This window comes from Sphaerodactylus townsendi, linkage group LG02, assembly GCF_021028975.2.
Source record: "Sphaerodactylus townsendi isolate TG3544 linkage group LG02, MPM_Stown_v2.3, whole genome shotgun sequence".
Taxonomy (NCBI): domain Eukaryota; kingdom Metazoa; phylum Chordata; class Lepidosauria; order Squamata; family Sphaerodactylidae; genus Sphaerodactylus; species Sphaerodactylus townsendi.
Window position 1 is genome coordinate 33438432 of NC_059426.1, and position 27487 is coordinate 33465918.

Genomic DNA, 27487 nt, shown 5'->3' on the forward strand with positions numbered 1-27487 from the left:
TTTGAATCCCACCACCATCGGAACCTGTTATTAAAATTTTTGGATTCCACCACTGTTTATACCCTGCACACTCCAAAGCATGTTTGAGAAGGATATTGCATTGTCACAGTTGAAACCCTGATACAAAATCACTGCCCATGCCAAATTTCTGCACTGCTGGAATCTACTATGTATCTTCTAGAACTGTGGTTTACACAAGCAGTTAAATAATCTACTTCTGTTAATATTGAAGCATTCCATTACAGAAATTTGGACCAAGTTACTCTTTGATTTTGCTTGAGCACTTCCTTTCTGATCACTTCTCATCAGCACGAAACAGCAATAATTTTATGCACATCTCATGTGTATATATTAAAAGTAGAATACATACATCAACAATAAGGAAATCCAGCCAGCACCAGGCATTCGTGAAATATATTTGAAAACCATAGGCTACCCATTTCAGAAGCATTTCTAGGATGAAGATGTATGTGAAGACTTTGTCAGCGTATTCCAACATGGTCTTAATAGTCTTGCGCTGTTCAATATATATATCTTCAAAGGCCTGCAGATAAAGTTCTATGTTATTCATTTATGTATTTGCATTTACATTCTGATTTTCAACCCAGTCAGGGGCACCAAGGTGACTAAAGATTGAAACAGCAAAACAAAAATACATCACGCAACCAATTAAAAAACATAGTTAAAAGTATATATGGGAGCTAGCGTGGTGTAGTGGTTAAAAGTGGTGAACTCTACTCAGGAGAAACAGGTTTGACTCCCCACTCCTCCACAAGAGTGGCGCACTCTTATATGAGGAACTGGATTTGTTTCCCCACTCCTGCACATGAAGCCTGCTGGGTGGCCTTGGGCTAGTCCAGTGGTTCTCAACCTCCCCAATGCTGTGACCCTTTAACACAGTTCCTCATGTTGTGGTGACCCCCAACCCTAACATTTATCCATTTTACAGCTGGAGAACACTGATGCAGAGAGTCTTAGGTGACCCCTGTGAAAGGGTCGCTTGACCCCCAAAGGGGTGACGACCAGTGGTGGGATTCAGCCGGTTCGCACCACTTCGGCAGAACCGGTTGTTAAAATGGTGCTTGTAAACAACCAGTTGTTAAATTATTTGAATCCCACCACCGGAACCGGTTGTTAAATTATTTGAATCCCACCACTGGTCACGACCCACAGGTTGAGAACCGCTGGGCTAGTCACAGTTCTTTGAAACTCTCTCACCCCACTGATCTCACAAGGTGTCTGTTGTGGGGAGAGGAAGCTGCCCTGAGTTTCCTTACAGGAGAAAAAGGCGGGGTATAAATCCAAACTCTTCTTCTTCACGCATGTACATACACACAGCAAGCTTGATAATTGTACGTGTTGGATTGCTTCCTATGCTAATTCCCCATGATAAGAAACACATTGCAAAACTAATTATTGTTCCATGTTTCAATTTACCAGAGCGCCGCTGCTGAGAAGAATCATGAAGACAATAAAAGTTTCAAACCAATTATGTTCTACTATTTTGTAGCAGGTCTTCCGGAGGTTCCACCATAATTTCCCTTTCCCATCTTCTATGCTGACTTGGCAGCATTTGAACTTCCGCACACAGCCTGGCAAAACAAGGATGTGATAGGTAAGAATAGGGTAACGTGATTTTCAAGCAGCAGTTAATGAATTATTTATTCTATCATTGGTCTATTTTATTTTACATAATTTATATCCAGTCTTTCTGCCCTCGCAAAGGCTGCCAACGTGGCTAACAAATTAAACGTACACAATAAAACCACATATTTACATAATTAAAACTAACCTAAAATATCATAATTAAAACAATGAAAATTAGAACAAAGTACATGCAAAGACATAAAAACAACTATTAAAATACTGGATAGGGAGGAGGGATCACAGAGGAAAGGCCAAACAAAACAAAAAAAGTCTAGGGTAAGATATATTTTTTTAAATAGGTTGCCTATAAAAATACAAACACAGTGAAGAGCCAGGCATAATGGTTAGGGCTAGAATTTCAGGGGCTCAGCTTGAATCTCTACTCTGCCAAAGAAATATGTTAGGTTACCTGGGATTAGAAAGTCTCTCTCTCTCTCTCAGCCTAATCTACCTCAGAAGATGAGAACAATATCAAGGAGGAAAGAACAATACTGAAAGTTGTTTTGGGACCCCATATATATCTATATCTATATCTATATCTATATCTATATCTATATCTATATCTATATCTATATCTATATCTATATCTATATGGCCTATTCCTTGGCCAATCTGGCCATGCCGATGGGAATTGTAGTTCCTGAACATCTGGAGAGCCGCAGGTTCCCTACCCCTGATCTATATCTATATCTATATCTATATCTATATCTATATCTATATCTATATCTATATCTATCTATCTATCTATCTATCTATCTATCTATCTATCTATCTATCTATCTATCTATCTATCTATCATCTATCTATCTATCTATCTATCTATCTATATATATATAGGCAGTACAATTCTTTATTGGGACAGGAAGGGTGGGGGGAGAAATGCCAACTCATTCATGAACAGTATTGCATCTCATCTCACATCAACTTACAGCCCCATCCAAAAAAAGGGAAAGGAGAATTCACTGCTGGGACCAGAAAATTTGCCCTCTCTGGGGCACTTGACCTGGCAGGGAGGTGGATCATCTGGTAGGTGGCTGCCATGGCCCTCCATGGTGGTCGACAACAGTGCAGAGTGCCACACCAGCTTCCCTGTTACCCCACCACTGTAGTGGAGGCAGTCTAGAGGCATGGCCGGGGCAGAACCCAATGTGAGTTGGCTTCCACCAGCTGTTGCCTCTGTTACAGTGGCACCCGGGACTTTGGACTTATACCATCAAAAAGGTAGTGTAAGTTCATTAAGCCCAATGGAGGCTTTCCAGCTGCAGGGAGGCTTTTTTGTGATTTTTGCCTCCCCACACTGTGGGAAAACCCCCTTGGGAACAGTGCAGCAAAGTAGCCATGGCATCACATCTGGGCGCCCGGCCCTTTGGATGGGGCTGCCCATCTTCAAACAGTGAAATATGTTCCAAATGGATCTTATTTGGTCCAGATCCTGATGCATTTACATTATTTTTGATTGTGCTACATGAATGCAACCTTGAGCAAAATTTTCCATTCATAATTTCACCTCATTAGGAATAATGTAGCCCAGGGGTCTGCAACCTGCGGCTCTCCAGATGTTCATGGACTACAAATCCCATCAGTCCCTGCCAGCATGTAGCCATATGAACATGTGGGGAACAGAAAGCCAGGTCTTTCCCCAAAAGAACTGCCTCCACAGGAATGTTTCTGAGACATATATGTGAAAATAAAGTACACCTGCATTCTGGATATTCCAATTTTGGGCAAAAAAACTGATATGCTTACAGGCCCACAGGGCCTGTAAGACTGAGCTGGTCCACCGGGCTTTTGGTGAGGCCGGCCGTGGATTGGCTGACCCCTTGTGAGGCCCTGTCATAGTGTCATTTCTGGCAGTGCCCTATATCGGTTCCATCTGGGGCACTGCCAGTCCCTCCCAGCCTTAAGACCGAGTGCCGCTAATATGGGGATGTTATGCTGCATACTGATTTTAATGTTTTTAGTGGTAATTTAAGTTATTTATTGACTGCTCTTTAGTTTTGTGCTGTGAACCGCCTGGAGCCCTCTGGGGATGAGGCGGTCTATTAAATCTAATGAATAAAATAACAAAAAATAAAATAAAAATCAGTTTCAGGTGGGTAGCCATGTTAGTCTGCAGTAGAAAAGCAAGATTCAACTCTAGTAGCACTTCAAAGATTAACAAGATTTCCTGGGTGTAAGCTTTCGATCGCCCCAGGCTAGCCTGATCTCCTTAGATCTCAGAAGCTAAGCAGGATCAGCCCTGGCAAGTATTTGGATGGGAGGTCTCAAAGGGGTCATGATATAGAGGCAAGTTATGGCACAACACCTCTGAATGCCTTGAAAACCCCACCACGGGTCTCCATAGGTCAGCTGTGACTTGCTGGCATTTTACACACACGCACAAGCTTTTGAGAGCCAGTGCGATGTAGTGGTTAAGAGCAGTGGACTCTAATCTAAGGAACCAGGTTTGATTCCCCTTTCCTCCACGTGAACCCTGCTTGGCCACCCTGGGCCAATCAAAGTTCTCTCAGAACTCTCAGCCCACATGGAGGCAGGCAATGGCAAACTACTTCTGAACATCTCTATGGGGTCACCATATGTCAGCTGTGACTTGATAGCAATTTACATACCCACACGCTTTTGAGGCCCTTTCCGCACAGGCAAAAACGCCGTCCCCAGCGAGCCGTTCGCACAGGCGGCGCTACTGAAACGCAGCAGCGCCAACCTGACTCCCCTCCACATCTCCCAGAGCGGCGTCAGGCCGCCTCCAAAAACCTCCCTCCTGGAGGGAGGTTTTTGGAAAACAGCGTGTTACTGCTGGCGCGGTGCGAACGGCACCGCCGGGAACACGCTGTTCCCCCCCCCCCACTCACCTCGTCATCCTGCGTCACTCTACTGGATGGCTGAGACCCTCCCTTGCTGTCCTCCGACCCCTGGAGGTCGGAGGGCAGCGTGGGCAGGACTTAGGAGTCCAGCAGGGTGACGCAGACCTACGAGGTGAGTGGGGGGGGGGACGGGGAAGAGGCAGCTCCGTGCGGAGCCGCCTCTCCCGTGCCGGCCTCTGCGGGGGCCGCTTGCACGCTCCCGTGCGAACGGCCCCCACCCCTCCACCGGCAGAATTCCTGCCGCTGCAGGGGAGCCCTTTCCGCAGTGCGGAAAGTGCCTGAGAGTCAAAGCGCTCTCATGCAGGGAGCTTTGATTTCCAAAAGCTTATACCCTTCTAACTCTTGTGGGTGTTTAAGGTGCTACTGGATTCACATCTTGTTCAAAACAGCAGATGAGCAGAAAAAAAAATCCACTTCCAATCCTCACCTTCTGTAAAACAGGCTTCTGGTTCAAGAGATTCTTCTGGTTCGGCCTCTGGTTGCTCTCCTATTTGGGGAACTCCAACATCAACTGTGCTGCCTTCAGATGAGCTAGATGCATTTAGTTTCTGCAAGTAAAGCCCCATGAAAAGGTATCAAATGCCGGTCTTTTTTGTTACAGTGTTGGATGTATTTAATGCATTCCAAAATGCTCTACATATATTCAAGAGCTCCAGAATGAAGAGCTGAACTACTAATGTATATAGAAGATGCCAATTTCATTTTTTCTGTAGGTGAGGTGATTAGAGCATAGTTGCATGGGCCTTCACCACAATGCAAATATTTTAACATGTTCATACAAGGAACCACAATTTTTTTTACTGAACTAAGCCATGCTCAGAACAGACAATTTTGAAACCCATTTTTATTCACGTAGAATGTGGCTGGTTATTCAAATCATGTCATATAGAGAGCACCATGAACTGCAGTGTTTCCCCACCAATGACGGCCAAACCAACTATAAGCCAAACAAAGTATTTTCATGTCCAACACAGATAGAAGAGGTGCACTTTGGCAAAATCATACTGAACCCTTTTTGCCCTCATCGACATGAAAACACACTCATCAGTGCAGAAGTACGTTTAAAATGTCTATAATTTCAAAAAAAGGAAGCAGCGTATTAGTTCTGGAGCAAGAGCAATTATTTTGCATTCTCTTTTGCCAATGCATTTGCACAGCTGACTGTGCATTTCCAAACTACTTTTTATTCTTGCATGGTACACATACATGTCCTCCTTGAATAAATAGTGATTTAAGCATTTTTTTTTAAAAAAGCATAGTAGTTGAAATGCAGTAAAAACCTATTTTGAAGGAGAAAATAAAAAGGTATCGTATCAACGACTAAAAATAAAAATAAAAGACACCATCCAAACTTGGAACTTCTTTCCCGCTGCTATTAAGAGGAATGAATAGAGCACAGCATGAATAACCATAGACAGATATGAGTACCATCGTGAATAAAAGTAGTATTGATCATAGCATTCTCTAGCCTGGTACAATGTTATTACTATGTAGTGTATAACATCAGTCAAATGGCTGCATTGCTAAGTAGCTCTCTTTACATGGGGAATGATGTAAGCAGATGGTGAATCACATGTACTTCACACTAATACAAAATATCATTGCTTATTTGACACAAAAACCAAAAGCAGTAGACGTTATTTTTTGATAAGGATTGTAGGCATGAAAAACAATTTCAGTCCCATTTGGTTTTTTAAACCTTATTTTCCAATTTATTTTCTTTAAATATCTCAAATTATTCAGACTTAACAACTGAACGAAATAATTTTTCTTCCCACTGCTCTTTTGGGGGATTTTTTTTTCAATCTTTGGCATGGCCTTCTTCTTCATCAAGCTATTTCTGCAAATTTAAACCAGCAGCAGACATTTCTAACCTCTTACAGTTTGGGTAAACATAATTTCATCATTTAAAGTAGAATCACACTTGACTGATTCAATGAGGTTTCCCAAGACTGGAACATATTTGGCTAACCAGATTATAATCTGAGTTTTTCATTTGCTATTAAACTTCTGAACCAAAGCAAAGGTTGCATTTTTGAAAAGAATCCATGCGATGTATTAATATAAATGGCCAAGCCAGATAAGAGAGTGCTTCTTCCGAGTATGGAGCTCCAAGAGCTACTATTTGCCCCATTGAGGTAAACATACAGGTACCTGCTTTGAACAGGATGCTTATCTATAACTGATGTTCTTCAAGTGGTCCTCTATTTAGTCACACTGATGGGAAACTTGAGCATCTACTAAATTCAGTCAGAGAAGGCAAGAGCCCAGCACAAATCTGGGGCATGAAGCATTTTCTCTGCTTTTAAGAAAATATTCTTTATGAAGACCAGCAAAATTGTGTTTTGGTTCAACTGGAAGGGGATTAGAAGATTTGGAAGAAAGACCAAAAATCATCCCACCACAGTGAAACTAAAAGAATGAAGGGCTGGCCCTAAAGCCACAGAAAACGCTTGTGCAGCTAGCTGAGGTTATGGCAACTTGGAACAGTTTTCAATGATAACAAACAGAAGTTACAGACTGCTACAGGCTCAAAAAGATGTTTCGTCAATCATGGCAGAAAGCGTTAAAAGTTACGAAGTGGAAGAGGCTTAGGATAAGGCTTGTCAAACCTTTTAAAATGGTTTAACAATTGACTTGAAAAATGATAAATAACTAGTAAGAAATGAATGGTCAGATACAGTCACCAGTTACACATGCAAACAGGACACTATGAGACCCTAATTGTGTAAGGATGACTCATTTTCCAGGACTGAACAAACTGGGCAGTCCAAAGAGTTCACATAGGAGGCAGAAACATTAAGGCAGAAACATTTCCATTTGGAGGAGTATGAACATTGTGTTATGGTTTGATGGAGTTAAACAAGATGTTGGGACAGTACATTGGCGTATTATTGGGGCATTTTCTGGGTGACAAATGAGTCCTCCATCTTAATACAGTAGATGTACAAAGAAGGCATGGAAACCACATCTGGCATGGCCAAAATTGTATTATTAAAATGCAGTTGGTTGAATTCTTCATATTCTTGGTGGTATCTATGGGAATGAGCGGGTGCAGCGGAAATATGTAGTTGACTGTTTTCCTCCACAACATCATGAATCCAGTATTGAGTGGTTGCCTCTCCCATCTCTGCTTCAGTATGCTGTGTACTTCCTGTTGCTCAGTGAACTGAACATGTCAATTTCTAGATGGTCCTTATGACACAAGAGAAAATAAATGACGGAAGTACTGAAGGACCACACATGGACCATACTGCCTACTCTGCTGAGGTAGACTTGTGTGTTTTAACATTTAGGTACGTGAATAGTTGTGATAAATATATTGTTCTTGCAATAGTGGTACCACAGGTCAAAGGCTAGGAGACAGACCCTGTGCCCTTCTGTATATTGACATAATATATTAACACAGTGTAGTGCTGTGGTGGTGAACCTATGGTACTCCAGATTGTAGTCCATGAACATCTGGAGTGCCATAGGTTCGCCACCACGGGTGTAGTCTATTGAAATCTTGGCAAATTTGTTGGGTAGAGTTGGATACAAGGCAAGGATGGATATGTAGACTGAAGATAGTTCTAAAATACCGATATAGAGAAACCTGCATGGTAGCATACACCATAGTTTGCTAGCTAAAGGACAGAATAGTCCCAAGGTGCAAATTCTTTTACTCCATATGACTTTACTCCATAACTCCATGATTTTACTCCATAAAGGATACAGCTGCTTTGAACAGTTCAACTGTCAATTCTAATTGCCTTCCCCTTTGCTTATAATGTTGTAGAACATGGTTATTTCATAGTGTTAAGCATGAAAGGATCTAAAACATTTACAACGTACCCCCCAATATATTGTATCTGAATAGCTGTTTTTGAAGCAGTGCAAGTTTTAAGCCAAAGCGGGTAGCAAATCCTTTCCTCTCAACTCCACACACTTACCGTGTCAAAAAGTCTCCATATTTAAAATACTGATTTTTTTCCTATTTCAAAAAGAGTTTTGCAAAACAGAATGTAAATTCTCTAAATAAATGTTAACCATAAACAGCGTCTGAAAATATGCTGATAAAGGAAGCTTCCCTTAGCTGTATGCTATAAAAATTATGCCACATTTATTAAGAGATGGCTAATTTATTACTGTTCAGTCACTGTACAAACCTTCATGTTCCATTTGGGGGCAAAATAAGGTACATCAGGGGCTGAATTGCTAGCAGAAGAAATTGCACAATCGGGTAACATTTTAATGTCCTTTTGGTTGTGAACACCTGCTGTTCTTCACATATATAAAAAAAGAGAGGGTACAATTGTGCACATACAGTTTTGAAGTAGTATTATTCATGTTACACACATCAGATTTGCCAGTCGCTATGTCACACTTTCAATCAGCAATATTACAAGAGGGAAGCAATTTTAAATGTAGCCTTTTAATAGAAGGTAAGATTGAAAGCAGAGGGTTCATACTCATCTGAGAATTTTGGTAGAAAGCAGGCAAGAAGCATAATGAATGATGTTTTGAATAAGGTCTTGTTAAAAAAAACTTAGCTCATTTCTTCATTCATACTTCGTTTATATCACTTGCAAGCTTCTTTCAAATGTAAGCCCATTCAAAAAAATGCTAATCAAAGAGAGAGCATGCCAACCATCCCAATTTAATATTTACTGTATAAAATACTGTGATTTTGCAACTCACCAGGGTATGGAAATTAGAGAGAGAGAGAGAGAGAGAGAGAGAGAGACTGGGAGATCTAGAAAAAGAACACGGAACTGAAAGGACAAAGAAGGGAAACTAATTTAAAATGACTTTGTTCTGCACACCACCAGAAGAAAATCTTAAATTTGAAGAAGTAATGCCTTCAGAATTTGTACGCCATCTGTTTGCACAAATCTAGCAAAGACACTAGTATCTGGTGACAGTAATCTGCATTCAGAAACAGGGTTCATCGCATTACAGAATTGAATCCATATAGTGAGTAGGGCTGGAGGATCTCGGACAGTCCTGAATCTTGATTTCATCAATCTGCATCTTCTGATCTCGATCGGATCTCGACCTTGAGCAGGGCCGAAATCTGAGCTGTCCGGAATCCTAACAGAGTCGAATCCATGGGATCTCGGATCACCAGCCTAATTGCGCTTTTATTTTTTGCTGTTTTTTTCATTGCTTTTGAAGCCTGCAGGGGGGGCGCATTTTAAACATAGTCGGCAACTGTAATTAGGTATCATCAGGAGACTGTCCTGATACGTTAGCCTCTTTCCAAGTTTGGTGCAGCTTGGTCTAGGGGGGGGCCGTAGTTAGCGGACCCCCCCCAAAGGGGTGTCCCTATCCCCAATTCTTTCCAATGGGAACTAAGGAGATGAGGCCACCCTTTGAGGGTCCATAACTTTGGCCCCTGAACCCAAATCCGTACCAACTGAGGGCATCATCAGGACAGTCTCCTGATGATACACTGAAATATTGGTACCAATACATCTACAAATGCACTTCTGGGTAGCACCCCCCCCCAGAAATTTGCACAAGATTCTTTGTTCTGCAGTGACTTAGCTGCATTTGCTGGCTCACAGAATTTCTGATAGAGGGCTGTGGAGTGCACATTTTTTCATGTAGGGAATCAGGATTAAATTGACTGGATGACACCATCTAGGTTTGGGGAACTTTAATTTGTGGGCCTCACCCTTGGGGTCCCATAGAATTCAAACCCCTGAAGCAAAGGGCCTCCCCAAACCCGGATGGTGTCATCCAGAGACTCTCCCTGAAGATACCCTGAAAGTTTGTGACCATATTGCCTTCAGAAATGTGCAGCACCTCACAGCCCTCTACCAGAAATTCCTCATTGACAGCAATACAGCCAAGTCACTGCAGAACAAAGAATCTTGGGCAAATTTGTGGGGGGTGCTCTGCAGGGAATGCATTTTGAGATGTATCAGCACCAAATTATCAGGGTATCATCAGGTGACTGTCCTGATGTTGCCCAACACCAAGTTTGGTGCAGTTTGGTTCAGGTATGGACCCTCAAAAGGGTGTGAACTATCCCCCATTGTTTCCAATGGGAGCTGATAGGGATGGGGCTACACCTTTGAGAGTCCATAACTTTGGCTCCCTGAACCAAACTGCACTGAATTGTGGGGGTATCATCAGGACAGTCTCCTGATGATACCCTGAAAGTTTAGGTCACTAGCTTTAAAAATGCTGTTTAGTGGTTTCACCGGCCACTTCACTCCAGCAGGCTTCATGTGCAGGAGCTGTGAAACATGAAAACCAGAATGTTTAAAGCTAGTGGCACTGAATTTCGGTATCAGGAGACTGTCCTGATGACACTCCCCAAGTTTGGTGCAGTTGTCTAGGGGCCAAAGTTATGGACCCTCAAAGGATGCCCTATCCCCATTGTTTCCAATGGGAGCTAAGGAGATGGTGTGCTACCATTTTGAGTGGGTCCATAACTTTGGCCCCTAAAACCAAACTGCACTAAGCTTGGGGGGTGTCATCAGGACAGTCTCCTGATGATACCCTGATATTTTGGTGCTGTTATGTCTAAAATAGCGCTTCTGTAGGCACCCCAAAAATTTGCCCAATATTCTTTTTTCTGCAGTGACTTCTGCATTGCTGTCAATAGGAATTTCTGGTGGAGGACTGTGAGGTGCACATTTATCAAGGTACAGTCAATAACGTTCAGGGAGAGTCTCTGGATGACACCATCCAGGTTTGAGGAACTTTGCCTATGGGGCAGTGCAAGATGGACCCTACCCATAACATTGAACCCCGAGCAACGGTCACTAAACCTGGATGGTGTCAGCGAAGAGACTCTCCTGAAGACACCCTGAAAGTTTTCGTGAGTTTACCATGAGAAATGTGCACTCCACAGCCCTCCTCCACAGAAATTTCCCCATTGGCTGCAAATGGTTTTCAGCCAGCCAACACAGAGCACAGAATCTGGTACTTTTGGTGATCAGGAGGGTGCACTTTTAAAGCTACTGTCACCAAAATCTCAGGGTATCATACAAGTACTGTCCCTATGATACCCCCCCTAAGTTTGAAAGCGAAACAGGAGGTCCAAAGTTATGGACCTTCAAAAGTGAAATTCCTATCTCCTGTTAGCTTCCATTAGAAACAATGGGGATGGGCACCCCTTTTGGAGGGTCAATAACTCTTTGCCCCCCCTGAACTGCAAAACGCACCAAACTTGGGGAGAATCATCAGGACAGTCTCCAGATGATATCCTGAAAGTTTAGTGCCGCTAGCTTTAAAATTGCGTCCCCTGCAGGCCAAAACGTGTAAAGACACCAAAAATTCAAAAAAATAATAAAACGGACCCGAATTTTTCGGATTTACCCGAATTTTCGGGCATATCCGAATCGGCTATGATTCGGATTCGGGTATACAAATCATTTTATGCCCCAAAATACCCAAATCCGAATTTTAACGAATTTTTTTAGTATTGACCAACCCTAATAGTGAGGGTAACACAGGATGCTGCACTGGGGAAGGTAGACCTGCATGTGGAATTACATGCATCTTTGGCTATTAAGCTGGGGTCTGTTTAAAATTCTTGCATGCAGATTAGCACACACATTTTCTGCAGTGTTCATAGATTCCTGAGTTGGGGAATTATGTTTGAAAACAAGCAGAAATGATCGCACTGTCAGTCTCTTACCTTTTGCAGGGGGGAAGTAAAGGTTGTTAATTATCCTTTTTTAGCTTCTCTTCTCCCCAAGAGGTAAAAGACCAACAGTGCAATCATAAGCATACCCTTCTAAACTCACTGACTTCCATGGACTTAGAAGGGTACAGCTCTCTGCTGAGGATTACACTGCTAATCAATTGAGAAGTTCAAGTTGTATAAGCCTCACTGAAAAGCATTGTAAGAGCTTTCCAGTGGCCAAATACAGCCATTCTATGGTTCTACTATGTACCGGGAACTATGCATTTACTGGAGGCTTTCTCCTGTGTCTGCGATGCATTATTTGGCAAGTAATTGTTTTTGAAGGCCATTGTATTAATGTCCAAAGGCCAGGGTATCAGATATTGCCATCACATGCACAGTGAACCAAACATTTGTTTGCTTAGCAAAAGCAGCTATCCATAGAAAATGTGAATAAAGGAGTAAATTTTGCTATATCCATACAAATTTTACTATATTTGGGGGATGCTGCAGATGTAATGCATTTTAACAGGGGAAAAGATTACAGTAGATGGGGTCCTGATTTGTTAAAGTCAACAAGAGTTTTACCACTGAATGTAATGGATGTCGATTTCATTTGCTGTTAGTAACAAACAAGTATTTAAGCAGGTACATTTATCCCAACTTGCATTACTACCTTGTGGACTACTTTTCCCATATAATTGTTTTGGTTGATATCCATAAAAAGTTGCTAAGACAGGATCCTGTCAGTTTTGTGTTCGTGGTAAATCTGAATGTCAAAATCTGTACTGAAGCTTACCAACTGCAGGTTACCTATGCTGAAAAAAAAACCAACCCTGAAAAATTACGTAATCCATCCAATCAAGGGCACTTCAGTTTGAGTTAAAAATTAACCCTATTGCTTTCTCAACAAGTTTTGCTTCCTAACTTCATATGAACAAATACATTTCAAGTTAGCACGCATGCACTTCTAATTTTTGCTAAAATTGCATGGCAAAAGACACGGGTTAATTAGCGTCCAATTCCTACAAATGTTGGGGTTGCCAGTTCCGCCTGATCATGCTGTGATGCGAGTCGACTGACTCAGCAGGTAGCAGCCGTGGAGATTTCTATCATATTGCAATGGATGGGGAAGGAAGATGGCTAATTAGCATGCAGGCCAGTCAATACCCATTGAAAAAGTGATCACACAGAGGTAGAATTTGCTTAGATAACCTGTATTAAATTGGTGATGTACGTTGCTCTGTCTGGTGGGGAAAAAAAAAAAAGCACCAGAGCTGCATTCTTGACTGATCCAGCTTGATTTTAATCCTGCGAGAAGTAAGAATGGTAGGAAATGAAGTTTACGATATAGTACCTCAGTTTTCAGCTTTGGATTCTCACGTACAAACTTAATTACAGCTATAATACAGTATCTAAAATAACAGTGTTTTAATAAAGTTTTATTAATTGTCTTGCTTAAGAGAGCCAGTTTAACTCTCCGTTAGAAGCATGCACTTTTAAGCTATGTTAGAATGTTGCAGTGGTGGCGAACCTATGGGACTCCAGATGTTCATGGACTACAATTCCCATCAGCCCCTGCCAGCATGGCCAATTGGCCATGAGAATCCGATTGGCCATGCTGGCAGGGGCTGATTGGAATTGTAATCTATGAATATCTGGAGTGCCATAGGTTCGCCACCATGGTATAGTCTTGAAGGCCACTTCTAACATAATTGGGGTTGACTTCAGAAAATTCTTTGATTTCAGTTAATTGACCTATAAAGCTACAAGCTTCAAATAATTTTCAGTGTCATGCACAGGGCTACTCAGCTCATAAACACATTTAGAATAAAGCTTTTCTACTTTCATCATCATTAATGTGATATAGAGTTAGTTTCAAGATCATCATTAACAAATAAATGCCTGATAAGTGTCTTAATGCTCAGAACACATTAGAACCTAACAATAATAATCCAGATGCCCACTTTTAAAAATAAAAATAATAATTCTGTAAATTTCTTATATAACAAGACAGCAAGTATAAAATCCTTTATTTACAGAAATGAATGAGGCCAAAAGGCTATCTTTTCCGCCCATCTTTTTCAAATCTAGAATTGTGTGTTCACCAATTTTACTAAAAAAATACCCATCTCCCTCTATATTTTCAGAAAAAAAGGCAAGTGTCCTCATTCAGTTTTCATTCTGCCTGTATGTTAGAGTATGTGTCCATGCACTGGATTGCCTGACAGAGAAATTCCCTGGTTAAATTCCATTTGACTGAACTCGCCGTAGAAGCTAAAATGACTAATATACTTTGGCTAAAACAGTTATTGTACTTTGGTCACGTAATGGGAAGACAGGAGTCACTGGAAAGGACAATAAAGCTAGGAAAAGATGAAGGCAGCAGGAAAGCAGGAAAACCTGACATGAGGGAGACTGACACTATGAAGGAAGCCACGGCCCTCAGTTTGCAAGACTTAAGCAAGGCTGTTAACGATAAGATATTTTGGAGTTCATTAATTCATATGGTTGCCATAAGTTGAAAGTGACTATATGACAGCACTTAACACACACCTCTGCCTTTTAAGAGGTTTGTCTATTCCATTTGGTACTACCAGAGAGGATTTTAGCTTTGGACTGACTTTACTACTTGCAGCTGAGGAACTGTAGAACAATGTCCATGTTTCTATTTTAAACTCAAACTATTGATTACTTCTTGGGCAAATAACTGGTCTGTCTGCTTCATTCCTATGTCAAAACATACCATCATTCAAAAATTCATATCAATGAAAGCTTCTTTAAGCTCTGTAGAAACGAGCTGCAAGAATCCAGTAGTGTCTGGCTTCAATGAATCTTCGAAGGCTCTTAGGCACGTGGTATTTTAAATGTACATAAGATTTGTCCAAAGAAAGATGTTCTTATATTTCAGTTTGAACTGTGTTACTTTCTATACTGCTATCACTTGCTGCAAAACCGCATTTTCTATTAGAGAAGCTTTCCATTGATGTGAATTGATGAATGACTGTATGCTTTATGGAGATTGGGGCATTGGTTGTCTCATAGACAGCCCCATTTGTAGACTTTGCTCCTACTAGTGATTGAGCAAAGTATTAAACTATTCAGCCCCACTGCCTGATAACCATTGTTTGTGCACTGCTCAGTTTTGATTGCTAGTGCACAACCCCACACCTTTGTATTTTCTAAACTTTAGGGCAGTGGTGGCGAACCTTTGGCACTCCAGATGTTATGGACTACAATTCCCATCAGCTCCTTCCAGCATGGCCAATTGGCCATGCTGGCAGGGGCTGATGGGAATTGTAGTCCATAACATCTGGAGTGCCAAAGGTTCGCCACCACGGCTTTAGGGGGTGGCTGGAGACTTCCCACTATTACAGTTGATCTTCTAGGTTACAGAGATCAGTTTGCCTGGAGAAAGTGACCCCTTTGGAAGATGGATTCTACGGCCTTATAACCCCATTTAAGTCCCTCCCTCCCCAAACCCTGCCTTCCTCAGGCTCCACAACCCAAATCTCCTGGTATTTCCCAACCTGGAGCTGGCAAGCTTAGGCAGGGAACATGCAAGCTGCACAGCAATGTGCAACAAACCAAGATCTTCCATTCCTCTCATAAATTAACGTGGTAATCCCAGGGGCGTTGGATGCATATTATAACAATGATTTCCCAGCTTCCTATTGGCTTCCAAGCCAATTCTTGCAAGCTGCCTGCCAATCCTCAGATGGTTGACAAACGGAAGCAGACCAGTGGAAGGGGCGGGGAGTGATCTGAACACCCAGCACAATGATGTCATTTCTGGGTTAACACAGAAGTACTGGTATCATGCCAGGGAATGCTCTAGCACTCTCCCCCAAAAACTCTATGGGAAGAGTGCTAGAACACCCTGCATGACGTCAGCGCTTCTGCGTCAGTCTGGAAGTGATGTCACCATGCTAGGTGTGCAGATTGCTGTCCCCAAACCCACCTCAGTGAAGCTCCCATTGGTTGACAGGAAGGACCTGGCAACCCTAATTATAAGCAACAGCACATTGGGGCCAGTGTTATCCAAGTGGCAGAGGCAAACTTGACAGATGAAGGGAGACAGGGAGAAGAAAGTATTTAGAACTAGGTCAGCCTCAGCTTTCAACAGTCACTCATCAAGAAAGCTAAATGGCAAAAGAGGGGCTGGAATTAGGAGGCCAACCCAGTACACTCCCTGTTTCCGGCTCCCCCCTCCCCCACATGCAGAGCCTCTACAACCTATTTTCTAAAAAGACATAGAAAGAATTGCACCCTAACTCTCTCTTATAAAACTGAGGTGTCTCAAAAATCTTAACTGTTGCTAAATTGTGTCCTTGTATTTGGCAAGAAAACATTCTGATTTTGATCCAACCTCTCACCCAGCAAAAAGTGAGGAGGGGGACACAAAGATTACAGATTTTTCACCTCTGGCTGGCCTAATTGATTATTAATGGGATGGAGCCTATGTGTGTTGTTTACTGTGTATGATTTGCTCCTTGTTTAATATTGTTTGAATTTTGTTGTTCACAGCCCAGAGCCCTTCGGGGATCGGGCGGCATAGAAATTGAAGAAAATAAATAAATAAATAAATAAATAAATAAATAAATAATTCCCATGTCAATTGTCCTATACCAATCTCCACAAACAGTTGTACGGAGGCAAGAAGAAGAAGGTGGCAAAGATCTATTCCATGATTATATTTTGACGATGGTTCTTAGCCATTGGGTTAGTTCTGGAAGAGGAATTCTATGAACAGAAGAAAGGGTGATTTCCACCAGTTCCTCCATCTCACTGCAGACCTGCAATTCTCCCCTTCTGCCCTTCCTGGTCTTCCCTATCCTACAGGAGCAGAATATTGCAATATATTTTCAGATGCTGTAGGGGGAAGAAAAATCCCATTCCACTAACAGGAACCCATCAGTGTAAATTACTGCTGGATCCAAACCCATGTCTTGGAATATTGCACATCTGAGGTCTACAAACCCCTACTCTTTCAAATGGACGGTTAGAAATATATAAAGAAGATTAGTTGGAAATCTAGTAGTAGATTGTCTATTGTGCATTACCTAAGAAGAACAGAATTTTCTACTAATCTGTATTTTTGCATCTCTTGAAAATGGATTTGGGGATTCACTTGCGGCTTTGGTGGACACATCTATGACTGTCTCAAAAACCACCCTTGGAGACATATGCTATGTATGGAGTACTTAACATAGTTGGAAAAATGCCTGACTGATAGTGAGAAGCCAGAATAATTTTTCCCAAATTACTGTCTGCCAAACATTGTCTTTCAGGAATAGCATAAAATTAGGAATATGATCAAAACCAGACACAAAATTGTATTTTACCCAACTGCCAAAACATGAAGTTGCTCAAGAGTTTTATGAAACATAGTATTAAGATTCAGACAGACTCCTTAGAGAAAAGCTAATACAAAATGACATTTGTAGAAGGCTGGAGTATATGTTTAAGAAGCCAACTTAAAACAGCTTTAGAATATTAAATAAGAGAAATCACATAATAAACATTTATGAACATTAGGGGTAAACAACTGATTACACGAAACTGTTTAAGAATTCTTGTAAGCCTGAGAAGGAAACCATGTTAAAAATAGAAAGCTTACATAATCCTTAAGTGAATTTTCTTTTCTTTTTTTTAAAAAAACCTATTATATATTTTTTAAAATATGAAACTTTTTTGATGGATAAAATGACCAATTCATTTATTTGAGGGGAAAATCCCCTAATGATTGGTAAAGGAAAGTTATAGGCTTAATCCGAAGTGCCTACTGATAAATCTTCCATTGAACTGAATGGAACATGATTAATTTTGGATTATTGCCCATTCTCATAAAAGGGCAACTGGAATAGATCTTTGCCAAAATTATACAAGGAAGGCCCAAGAGGCCTGTTTTACCCAAATATTTTCATTAATAGCCAAGTAAAGCCAATGGATATTTTATTCAGATTTACCGAAAATTTCCAGGTTCAGAGAACCAAAATTTTATTGATAATTTTATTAGTGCTCATGCCTTGACCTCTTTGAATCTCCTGAACTTATGCATGCTGGATACTGCTGCTGCAACTTTATATTTCTGTGCTGTATGATTTTTACAGTTTTAAGCATAACTATATTTGTACATTACAATGTTGTACTTAAAGTCAGAAATGCAAATAAAGCCCTTCAGAAATCGGTAGCTAAATTCTGAAGTAACAAGCTCTGGTGTCCTTAACTAGCAAGATTTAGCTTCTTCTAAAAGACATTGGCTGGTGCTTAGATGAATGAGTGCAGAGAAAATAAAAACAAAAAGGAATTGTTTCCAGTAATCAAGAAAAAGTCATAGGACTGTGGTGGCGAACCTATGGCATGGATGCCAGAGGTGGCACTCAGAGGCCTCTCTGTGGGCACTCGCGCACAGAGTTCATCATGTGGGAAGGGGGTGGAAAATCACCCCCCACACACACACATCTAGGTTGGCCTGGGCATGATCCTTTACCTGGGAGTAAGCTTGGTTGCTGACAATGGGGCTTGCTTCTGTGTAAACCCTCCTAGGACCGTGATTCACCCATTTGAAGCATTGCACGGTTGCTTCACCAAGCTTACTCCTGAGTAACGAGTGCCTCGGAGACAACTGTTTTTTCTAAACTAAAACCTCAGTATTCAGGTAAAATTGCCGTGTTAGCCCTCTGCGATAAATAAGTGGGTTTTGGGTTGCAGTTTGGGCACTCGGTCTCGAAAAGGTTTCCTGTCACTGTCATAGGACGAACAGGCTACCCAGGAATAAGTTTACCCACTGCTGCTTTGACCAGTGCTGGGAAGGAGGAAAAACAGCAACATTTCTGGCCTTGCTATGTCATGTCTGGGTGAAACCTGGAAGGGACATACAGGTGGCTCAAGGAATCATCAGAACCTCTATGTTTCAGGAGGCTTTACCCAGAAATGACATAGCAACGTTGGTGATGTCACACACACCTCATGTCTTCATTCCCAGCCACAGCAAGTCTGAGGCTTTTATGGAAGAGATTGTATCTTTCACATGCAAGATTTTGCACGGGAAACAAAAAAGAAGTTCAAATAGACTCAGAGATGTAGGGTGCACTTTAACTATACTCAATCAAAATATTACTTTAATATCCAAAAGTCTGCTTTTGGGGACTAGTCTTAATTTATCCCCGAATGAATGGCTTCATGCTCTAAAATATAATACTGTATCCTCATTCTACTTGAAGCATCAGCAGCCTTGTCTAAATAGCGAGGAACTGAATATAAACTTCTTCAAAGGGAATGCAACAGAATAAGAAAATAAATTAATTTATAGGTTGTGGGGAATGCTATAATACTATTCCTCTAAAATTCTGCTGTAAATAAAGAACAATTAATTATAAAAATATAAAACTATCCTTATTTTATATATATTAATATACTTACTAAAATTAAATCTAAAGAATATCAGGTTAATAAGCTTGGATAGTCTACATTGACTTAATGAACTATTTATCTGAAGAATTATCTTGTTTTTTGACACATGCATCAAAAGATATCAAATAATTACAAACAATTACAAAGCTGTGGAAACAGGAAAGTGCCAGATGAAAGGTTAAGAACTGTTTACTTTTTAAAGAGGACTGTAGTTTAAAACAGCATAGTGTTTTATATCAAAATAAACCTACCTCCTTGCTTTCTTCCAAATCTGACTCGCTGCTGAACTCTTCCGTATTTAGATTTTCAAAATCTGATTCTCCAACAGCTATGGGTACAGTCACAGTTACACTTGGGTTGTTTATGAATGACATGTAATCGCTTTCATCAATGATGTATTTTTCCACACTGCTGCCTATACCACTGGTAGTTCCATTACCATCTTTAAGGTAGTTGAGATCTTTACCAATGTCTACTATAGTATGGTTGGAAATGCAGCTGTCCTTCTTGTTGTTCAAATCTTCAAGTGGTTTGATTTCATCTAACGCTTTTTGTTTCCTCACAAAGGCCTTTTGGACAAATTCGTGCACTTTTCTTTTCACATAATCAATGCCCTTTTGAATCCTTGCCACAGCAATCTGCAGATTGTTCATTTCATTGTCATCGTCTGTAGCAGCGAGATTGTCTGAACTGAAGGAGCTCAGCAACAAGGCTAGAAACAAGTTCAAAACCTGTTGAGGCAAAAACAGAACATCAATATATGTCACATACATAAGAACAATTCTTACTTTGGTGTTTCAGTGGAATGTGTACCTCCGCCTCCTAGTCTATAAACCATCTGGGATTTGAAGTCCTGAAGAAGGAAAACATATCATTGAAGAGCTGGGCAGAGAGAGTTTGCCATTGCCTTTCTCCACATAGCCTTCCATGGTGGCCTTCAGATTTATATGAAATGAAGTCCATAGAGGCTTAGCAGAATCATTTATCTGCAGACTGTCTATTAACAACAAAAATGTATTTAACAATGTCCTCCTAAGCAATGTCTTTCTAAGCCAGTGGTTCTCAACTTGTGGGTCGGGACCCCTTTGGGGGTCAAATGACCCTTTCACAGGGGTCGCCTAAGACTCTCTGCATCAGAGTGCTCCATCTGTAAAATGGATAAATGTTAGGGTTGGGGGCCACCACAACACGAGGAACTGTATAATGTTAGGGTTGGGGGCCACCACAACATGAGGAACTGTATTAAAGGGTTCCACTCATATCCCATTCCACTCACATCCCTTCCCTCTGTCATTTTGGATCCCCCCCCCCACTTGTCTCTTCAGTTGCATTTATTCCACATACTAATGCTGAAAATATATTATTCCTGATGGTGGTGGGATGTCAACTGTGGTGCAGAAGAACAACCCTTCCCCCCTTTTTTCTTTTACGCAGGCACCCTAGAGTCACTGCACAGTTGCAAAGTTTTTTTAAACATTAAAGATTAAATTTTTACACATTTTTTTATGAAGTATAAATTTGTTAGATACATACTACTAGATTTCCAATCACCATAACCATCATGAAGACCGTAAGGCACATTGTTTGTCCAGCAACTTCCATACAATCCCACATGGTCTCTATCCATTCTCCACACAGGACTCGAAAGACAATCAAGAAAGAGTGGAAAAAGTCGTTCATGTGCCAACGTGGAAGTTCACAGTCGTTAGAGATCTTGCAGACACATTCTTTGTAACTTTTGCCAAATAGCTGCATTCCAACCACAGCAAAGATGAAGACGATGATGGCCAAGACTAAGGTCAGATTTCCCAGAGCTCCAACTGAGTTGCCAATGATCTTTATCAACATATTTAAGGTTGGCCAGGATTTAGCCAACTTGAAAACTCGCAACTGGAACAGAAAACACCTATTAATACAATTGTTCACTATATATACATTTTAATCACAAAAGAGCTCCCTTCTATCAAATGTTGGCTGAGGAAAATTCAGTTTATCTATTTAGACATTGTTTCTTCAAAACTTCAGCGCACAAAATTTGTATTCTGAATGTTCCCAGGTTCTAAAACTTCAGATTGAACTTTCCAAGGTTCTTCCACGGGAGCAAATATTGATATTGGATTTTTGTTGTACTTGTGATATTGCCTCCATTTTACTGGCACAATGGCGACCTGCGTTCACCCAATGGCAAAACACTATTATCCAAAGCAAACAGATGACATTTACAGTGCCATTCTAAGTGGAGTTCCATTTATTGGATTTGGTTTCAAAGTATGTAGGACTCATTCCGCACATGCAGAATAATGCACTTTCAAACTGCTGTCAGTGCTCTTTGAAACTGTGCGGAATAGAAATCCACTTGCAAACAGTTGTGAAAATGGTTTGAAAACGCATTATTTTAGGATAGTACTGTTTTGTGTTTTGGACTTTTAACAGCTTTAAACTGTAATGCTTAAATAGTCCCATTTGGACAAGATGATACTTCTGAGAAAACATACATAGAGTTGTACTGTTGGCCTATTTCACTGTTACCTGGTGGTTAATATTATCTATTCTGATTAGCTTAAGTTGAGATCTTTCACATCACCTACCACCTGATCCTTGTTCTTAACTGGAGGTTGCAACTGAGACCTTCTACATTCGAGGCACATGCTTTATACATGGCAGCTCCAAATATATTAAAGACTACCTTCATAAAAATGTAGATAAAATGGACATGCAAGTAAGATAACACACATGATCTACATTCATATGACCAATATTTATATACAAAAAATCTAAGTCCTGTCCCTAAAGCTGTACTCCCTTTTGTAGCTTTATATGTAGTACTATATCATACCCTGAGCTTCTTCTCAACCATCATTTCAGAGTCTGATTTCAGACTCTGTTATCTTTTCTCTAGAACACCCCCACTTCACTCTCTAATGATTCCAACATTGAAGTTGACCATCTTTCCACTGTAGTTGTTTCCTGCCTCTTTTCTAACCCTCTTTTAATGATATCTAGACTAGTAGTTCCCCATCATGGCGCCTGTGGACACCATGGCACCTACTGACACATTTCCTGGCACCTACCACCTGCTTTTAGGGTGAGGCCATCTAGAGTTCTTGCCCAGAAGAGCTTCTGATTGGCCACTGGAGATCTGATTGGTTGTGCAGATGACAACAATGTTGTTTAAATTGCAGTTGCAAACATAATGTCAGTTTTATTTTCTCTCACTCCTCTTTCTCACAGCATTTTTTAAAATTACCCCTCTTCTCCCCTACGCTTAGGCTTCTTCTCCGTTTGTGGCTTAGCCTCCTTCTCAGTGTGTGGCTCTGGCTCCTGTGGCAGCCATTTTGTAGTCATGCTGACTGCATTGCATCAGAATTCCAAAGGTGCCCACAGGTTCAAAAGGTTGGCAACCAAGGACTGAATCCCAATATCCACAGTCACAAGGACTGTGTTCTTCTACCCCAGCAGTCATTGGAGCTTAATGGACTAATAACCACTTAATAGGTCACAAAATGGCAGTTACTGTAACTTCATAGCCTCCTCCCTGCTTATGGCTTATCTCTCTAACTCAGTATGACCTTGCCTTTGATCCTTGCTCTTTTAGCTCCACAGTCCTCAGCTATCTGAAGATATCCTGTTACCTTCTGCTTCATTTCCTGTGAAGCTTTTGGTGCAACTATTTAATCCTCCACTACTTCTGAAATGGAGTGCAACTGAAATTATATTTATCCCTGGCACATTCTGTCTCCACTTTCTTTTGTTCCAGTCTCAAACTCTGTAAAGAATGATGAGCAGTGTTGGATGTGAATATAAATAATTACAACATGATCAATATATATATTGAAAGCTCTGCAGGTTATTCAGATATTTTACCAATCTGAAAGATCTTAGGACGGATAATCCTTCCACGTTTGCAAGGCCCAGTTCCATTAAACTAAGGCTGACGATAATGCCATCAAAAATATTCCAGCCTTCTTGGAAATAATAATAAGGATCCATGGCTACTATCTTCAGAAACATTTCTGCTGTGAAGATCCCAGTGAACACCTACACAGAAAAGCATGATTTGTCATCACTCCCAAATAACAGTGTTTATGTCAATCAAAGCTGAGGCTTCCTATGTTTTGTTTTTATAACTAAATGAAAGAAATTCTAAAAATATGTGCACATGCCCACCCATACCATGTGAAGATGGAGGCTTGGACCCTGTGGCAAATTTACACTATCATAAGCCAATTCCTCCCTTTCCACAGAAAGTGGGAGGAGGTAGGAAATCCCATTCAGCACTATAAAACAACATACGACTTAAAGAACAACACAAAAGCACAATAGGAAAAATACAATAAATTATAGAAAGCAAATGAATAGATTTTATCTCTTATTTTCTCATTCTAAAGCATAACAAATATGATAAACATTGTTTATGAGCATTCTGGAAGTAACTCATTTGAGTTCTCTGATAAGATGTCAGTTTTACCAATAAAGTCATTTTCTAGATTTTATTAAAACATTTACTTATAGTGACACTGATTACTTTTGCTGCAGTGAATAAACTCAAAATTAACTCTACAGCTTAATATCACTGCCCTGAGCCCTGTTTGGATAGGGCGGTATATTAAATCTAATAAATAAATAAATAAATAAAAAATATTAATCAACATAATATTTCAAACAGCCACATAACATTATCTTGGCCTCAAAGGGCATATTACAATATAACATTTCATTAACAAAGTGAACAATAGCCTTCCAAAACAACTGGATTACTGAACACCACCAAAACATGTGTAATGTATCTGCAGATGATTAACCACAGTCCAGTGTGTATCCTGTGCATATCTATAGATAGAAGGATACTTCCCTCAACACACTCAACAACTGGAATCTGGAAACAAGAAAGTCCCCTTTTGCTCATAGATATGTCTGCTGTTGTCAGAGGTGTACTGTGGGACCAAAACAGAATCTTTTAAATCATGTATGCCAAATATTTTAAGCATTGGAAAGGAACTCCCTTCTCATGAAGATATTTTCAAGGATAGAAGCCAGTGAAAGGAGATGTGCTGATTTCCATCATGATGCTGATGGAAAGCCCATCATGGAGCTAAATGGACCTAAATAAGTCCAAGCCCCCCCGCCCCCTTCAGCATAACTGCCTGTAAACCCGGGATGGAAGCAGACCAAAATTGGCTCTGTCCCTGGGAATATTTTGCACCCCCCCCCTCATTGGACCGTCTATTTTAGGAGGGTTTCTTCTGCAACAAAAAGACTCTTCCCTTATCAGAGGAGAATTGCTAGGTTCAACCCACTGTTAAATTATCTATCACTACATTATGCACACATCAGAGATATTAAAAGGGCCCCTAACAAATGCTGATGACAATGTTGGAATACTTTGTATTTTCTTAAAAATTCCTATTAATAATTGCTTCCGGCAAAATCTCTTGGCAAGCTGACCAAAACTGTCCAAAACTGGCAAGTACTGAGTTACGCATAAGATATTTATATGGCCACGTGTGCTTCTTTCCCCATGCTTAGTACACCTCTATCATCTGTTCCCTTTTTCCATCATCCCAAAGATCCAATGGAGGCTCTCTAAACAGATACTGTGTCACTTCTACCTTGTCTGCACAGGCATTGGAAGTCAGTGTCAAACTAGACAATGACATTTTGCAGGATCCACTTTGGGGACACAACACCATTTTACATCATATTCTTTTATTTTTTTTAAATGCTGTGTGGGCTGATCCTGCTGATCACTATGGCATGAGGGAATGAAATACTTAAAGCCAGTGGTGTAGCACCCACAAGGCGGTGTGTGTGCGTGCGCGCGATGCACCAGGCAAAGCCGTGGCAGAGGCATGGCCAGGCCATGGTGTGGGTGGGCGCCACAGGGGCACAGGTTGCGCAAGCGCCCCGGGCCCAGTTTCCCCTTGCTCCACCTCTGCTTAAAGCTCCTGAAAACAATTGTGTGTGTGTGGGTGGGGGGGGAATACAGGAGCTCCTCATTCCTCTGCACTCGGATCCTTAGCAAGATCAGTGACATTTTGGTGCCACATCCCTGTGATATCATCTAGTTTGGCCCTGAGATACAAATAACATGAATAGTGGTCCAAATAGTGTCAACAGCAGCGCTTGCTGGGAGATGGGACGTTATCTGGTCTGCAAATCCAAGCCACCCACACTGCAAAAACTAGACTGAGAGACTTTGTACCTCCTATCATAAACTGCTTCTGGTTTTCTTAAGGCAGGGGTGTCAAACTTGCAGCCCTCCAGATGTTCATGAACTACAATGCCCTTCAGTCCCTCACATCATGAGCATTGGCTATACTGGCAAGGGCTGATGGGAATTGTAGTCCATGAACATCTGGAGGGCCACAAGTTTGACACCTGTGCCTTAAGGAAACACACCTGATGCCATGGAGAGCCACAGTGATAAAACAGTTCAGCCGTCCTTTCAATGAATACAGTCATGTGCTCTCTGTGGTTTAAGATGCTGTGAAAGACTTACCAAGTTTCCGACTGACAGCACATTATTAAACTGAGGTGTCATCGGATAATGTTCCATGGCCATGAACAAGGTGTTCAAGACGATGCAGATGGTGATAGCCAGGTCAACAAATGGGTCCATCACAATCAAGTTAACAACGTGTTTTATCTTTAACCATGGAGCACAGCAATCCCAGATCAAGCACATGTTAGCAAATTTATACCAGCATGGAGGGCATTTCTGTCTGGATTCCTCAAGCTCTAGACAAGGAAGAGTGCATATGAACACATGTAAAAAACAGTGAAATGAATGCTTTGAATAATTGTGTCCTACAGCAGACATACCCCCAGTGTTATTCGATTTGTTGGTATGCTAGACATCCCTGAACTCAGTCTAAGTAGGTTAGATTATAAAATTGTGAAACAGTGTACTTATTTCTTCTATTCACACATTCAGTACACCTAACTACATTTTAGAAGAAAAACAAAACTAAATCATGTGCTAGAAAGCAGTGCATCCTGGAATTTTGATGTATGTTCACACTACCTAGTGGGCAAATATTTGACTTCTTAAAGTTGCAAGATCTCAATTAAGGTTATTTATCCTCAACCATAGTGACAAATTTATCTAAATGCAACCACTGCTGCCAAAGCATTGTGCGGTCACGCTCCAAAATCCAATTTTGAGTTCCTGGCTTTTGTTAGGGACTGCTAACCATATGGTATTCTGGCACTAGCTTTCTCCAAGTGTGAAAGGGTAATGTACCGACTGACCCACAGATAATAAAACCAAATAGTATTTTTGCTCTTAGGGTACAACACCCATGACTCAGAATCCCACAGGCATAAAATTCATGCATGGGTATATGGAGTGTTTGTGTTCCACATTAATAATTCCTCCACTACATGTTTTACGCTTCCCCCCAAAGCATGGTGGCTCTGCGGGGATAAAGAAGCAGGAAGGTTACTAAATTAGATAAAAATAAAATTTCCTCCCCAGGTGCACACACAATGCAATTTCTTGTGTCCACCGGAGGGTTTGCTGACCTACAACCAATAGATTCTATTGCCAAATATATTCTGAAAGAGAAAGAGAGAGAGAGAGACTTCTGAAATACTTCTGAAATAAGCAACAAAAACTATCTGTCACTTTCCTAGTCTATAGTGGGATGTATCCAACTCAGGGGCATATCTTGGGTGGGGCAAGCCAGGACATTTGCACTTAGTGTCTCACGACTGGGGGCTCCCTGGTTGCCCCTTCTGCACAGCCCAGCCACTGATCCTGGTCCAGAGGCGTAGCTGGGCCAGAGTGCACCTGGTGCACACTCTGTGTTTTCTGACCTGCCCTCCGTGGCACCCTGCCCCCCGTTCCCCTTACCTTATGCATGCTGGAAAGCGGCCTGTTCCCTTCAGGTTGAAAATGGCCTGGTGGGAACTACACTTCCCATGAGACCCTGGG

At 41.1% G+C, this 27487-nt stretch overlaps 1 protein-coding gene across 2 annotated transcripts in view; it reads right to left on the reverse strand.

Annotated features, from left to right (window-relative positions):
* SCN2A (sodium voltage-gated channel alpha subunit 2) overlaps positions 1-27487 on the reverse strand; it is a 135515-nt gene that overhangs the window by 16182 nt on the left and 91846 nt on the right. For both annotated transcript variants that reach the window (XM_048483311.1, XM_048483312.1), the window contains exons 15-21: positions 26051-26289; positions 23416-23589; positions 21085-21441; positions 19803-20282; positions 4939-5059; positions 1438-1592; positions 371-544 (exon numbers count right to left, since the gene is read on the reverse strand). In XM_048483311.1, the coding sequence (XP_048339268.1) occupies positions 371-544; positions 1438-1592; positions 4939-5059; positions 19803-20282; positions 21085-21441; positions 23416-23589; positions 26051-26289 (1700 nt within the window). The remainder of the gene's footprint in view (positions 1-370; positions 545-1437; positions 1593-4938; positions 5060-19802; positions 20283-21084; positions 21442-23415; positions 23590-26050; positions 26290-27487) is intronic.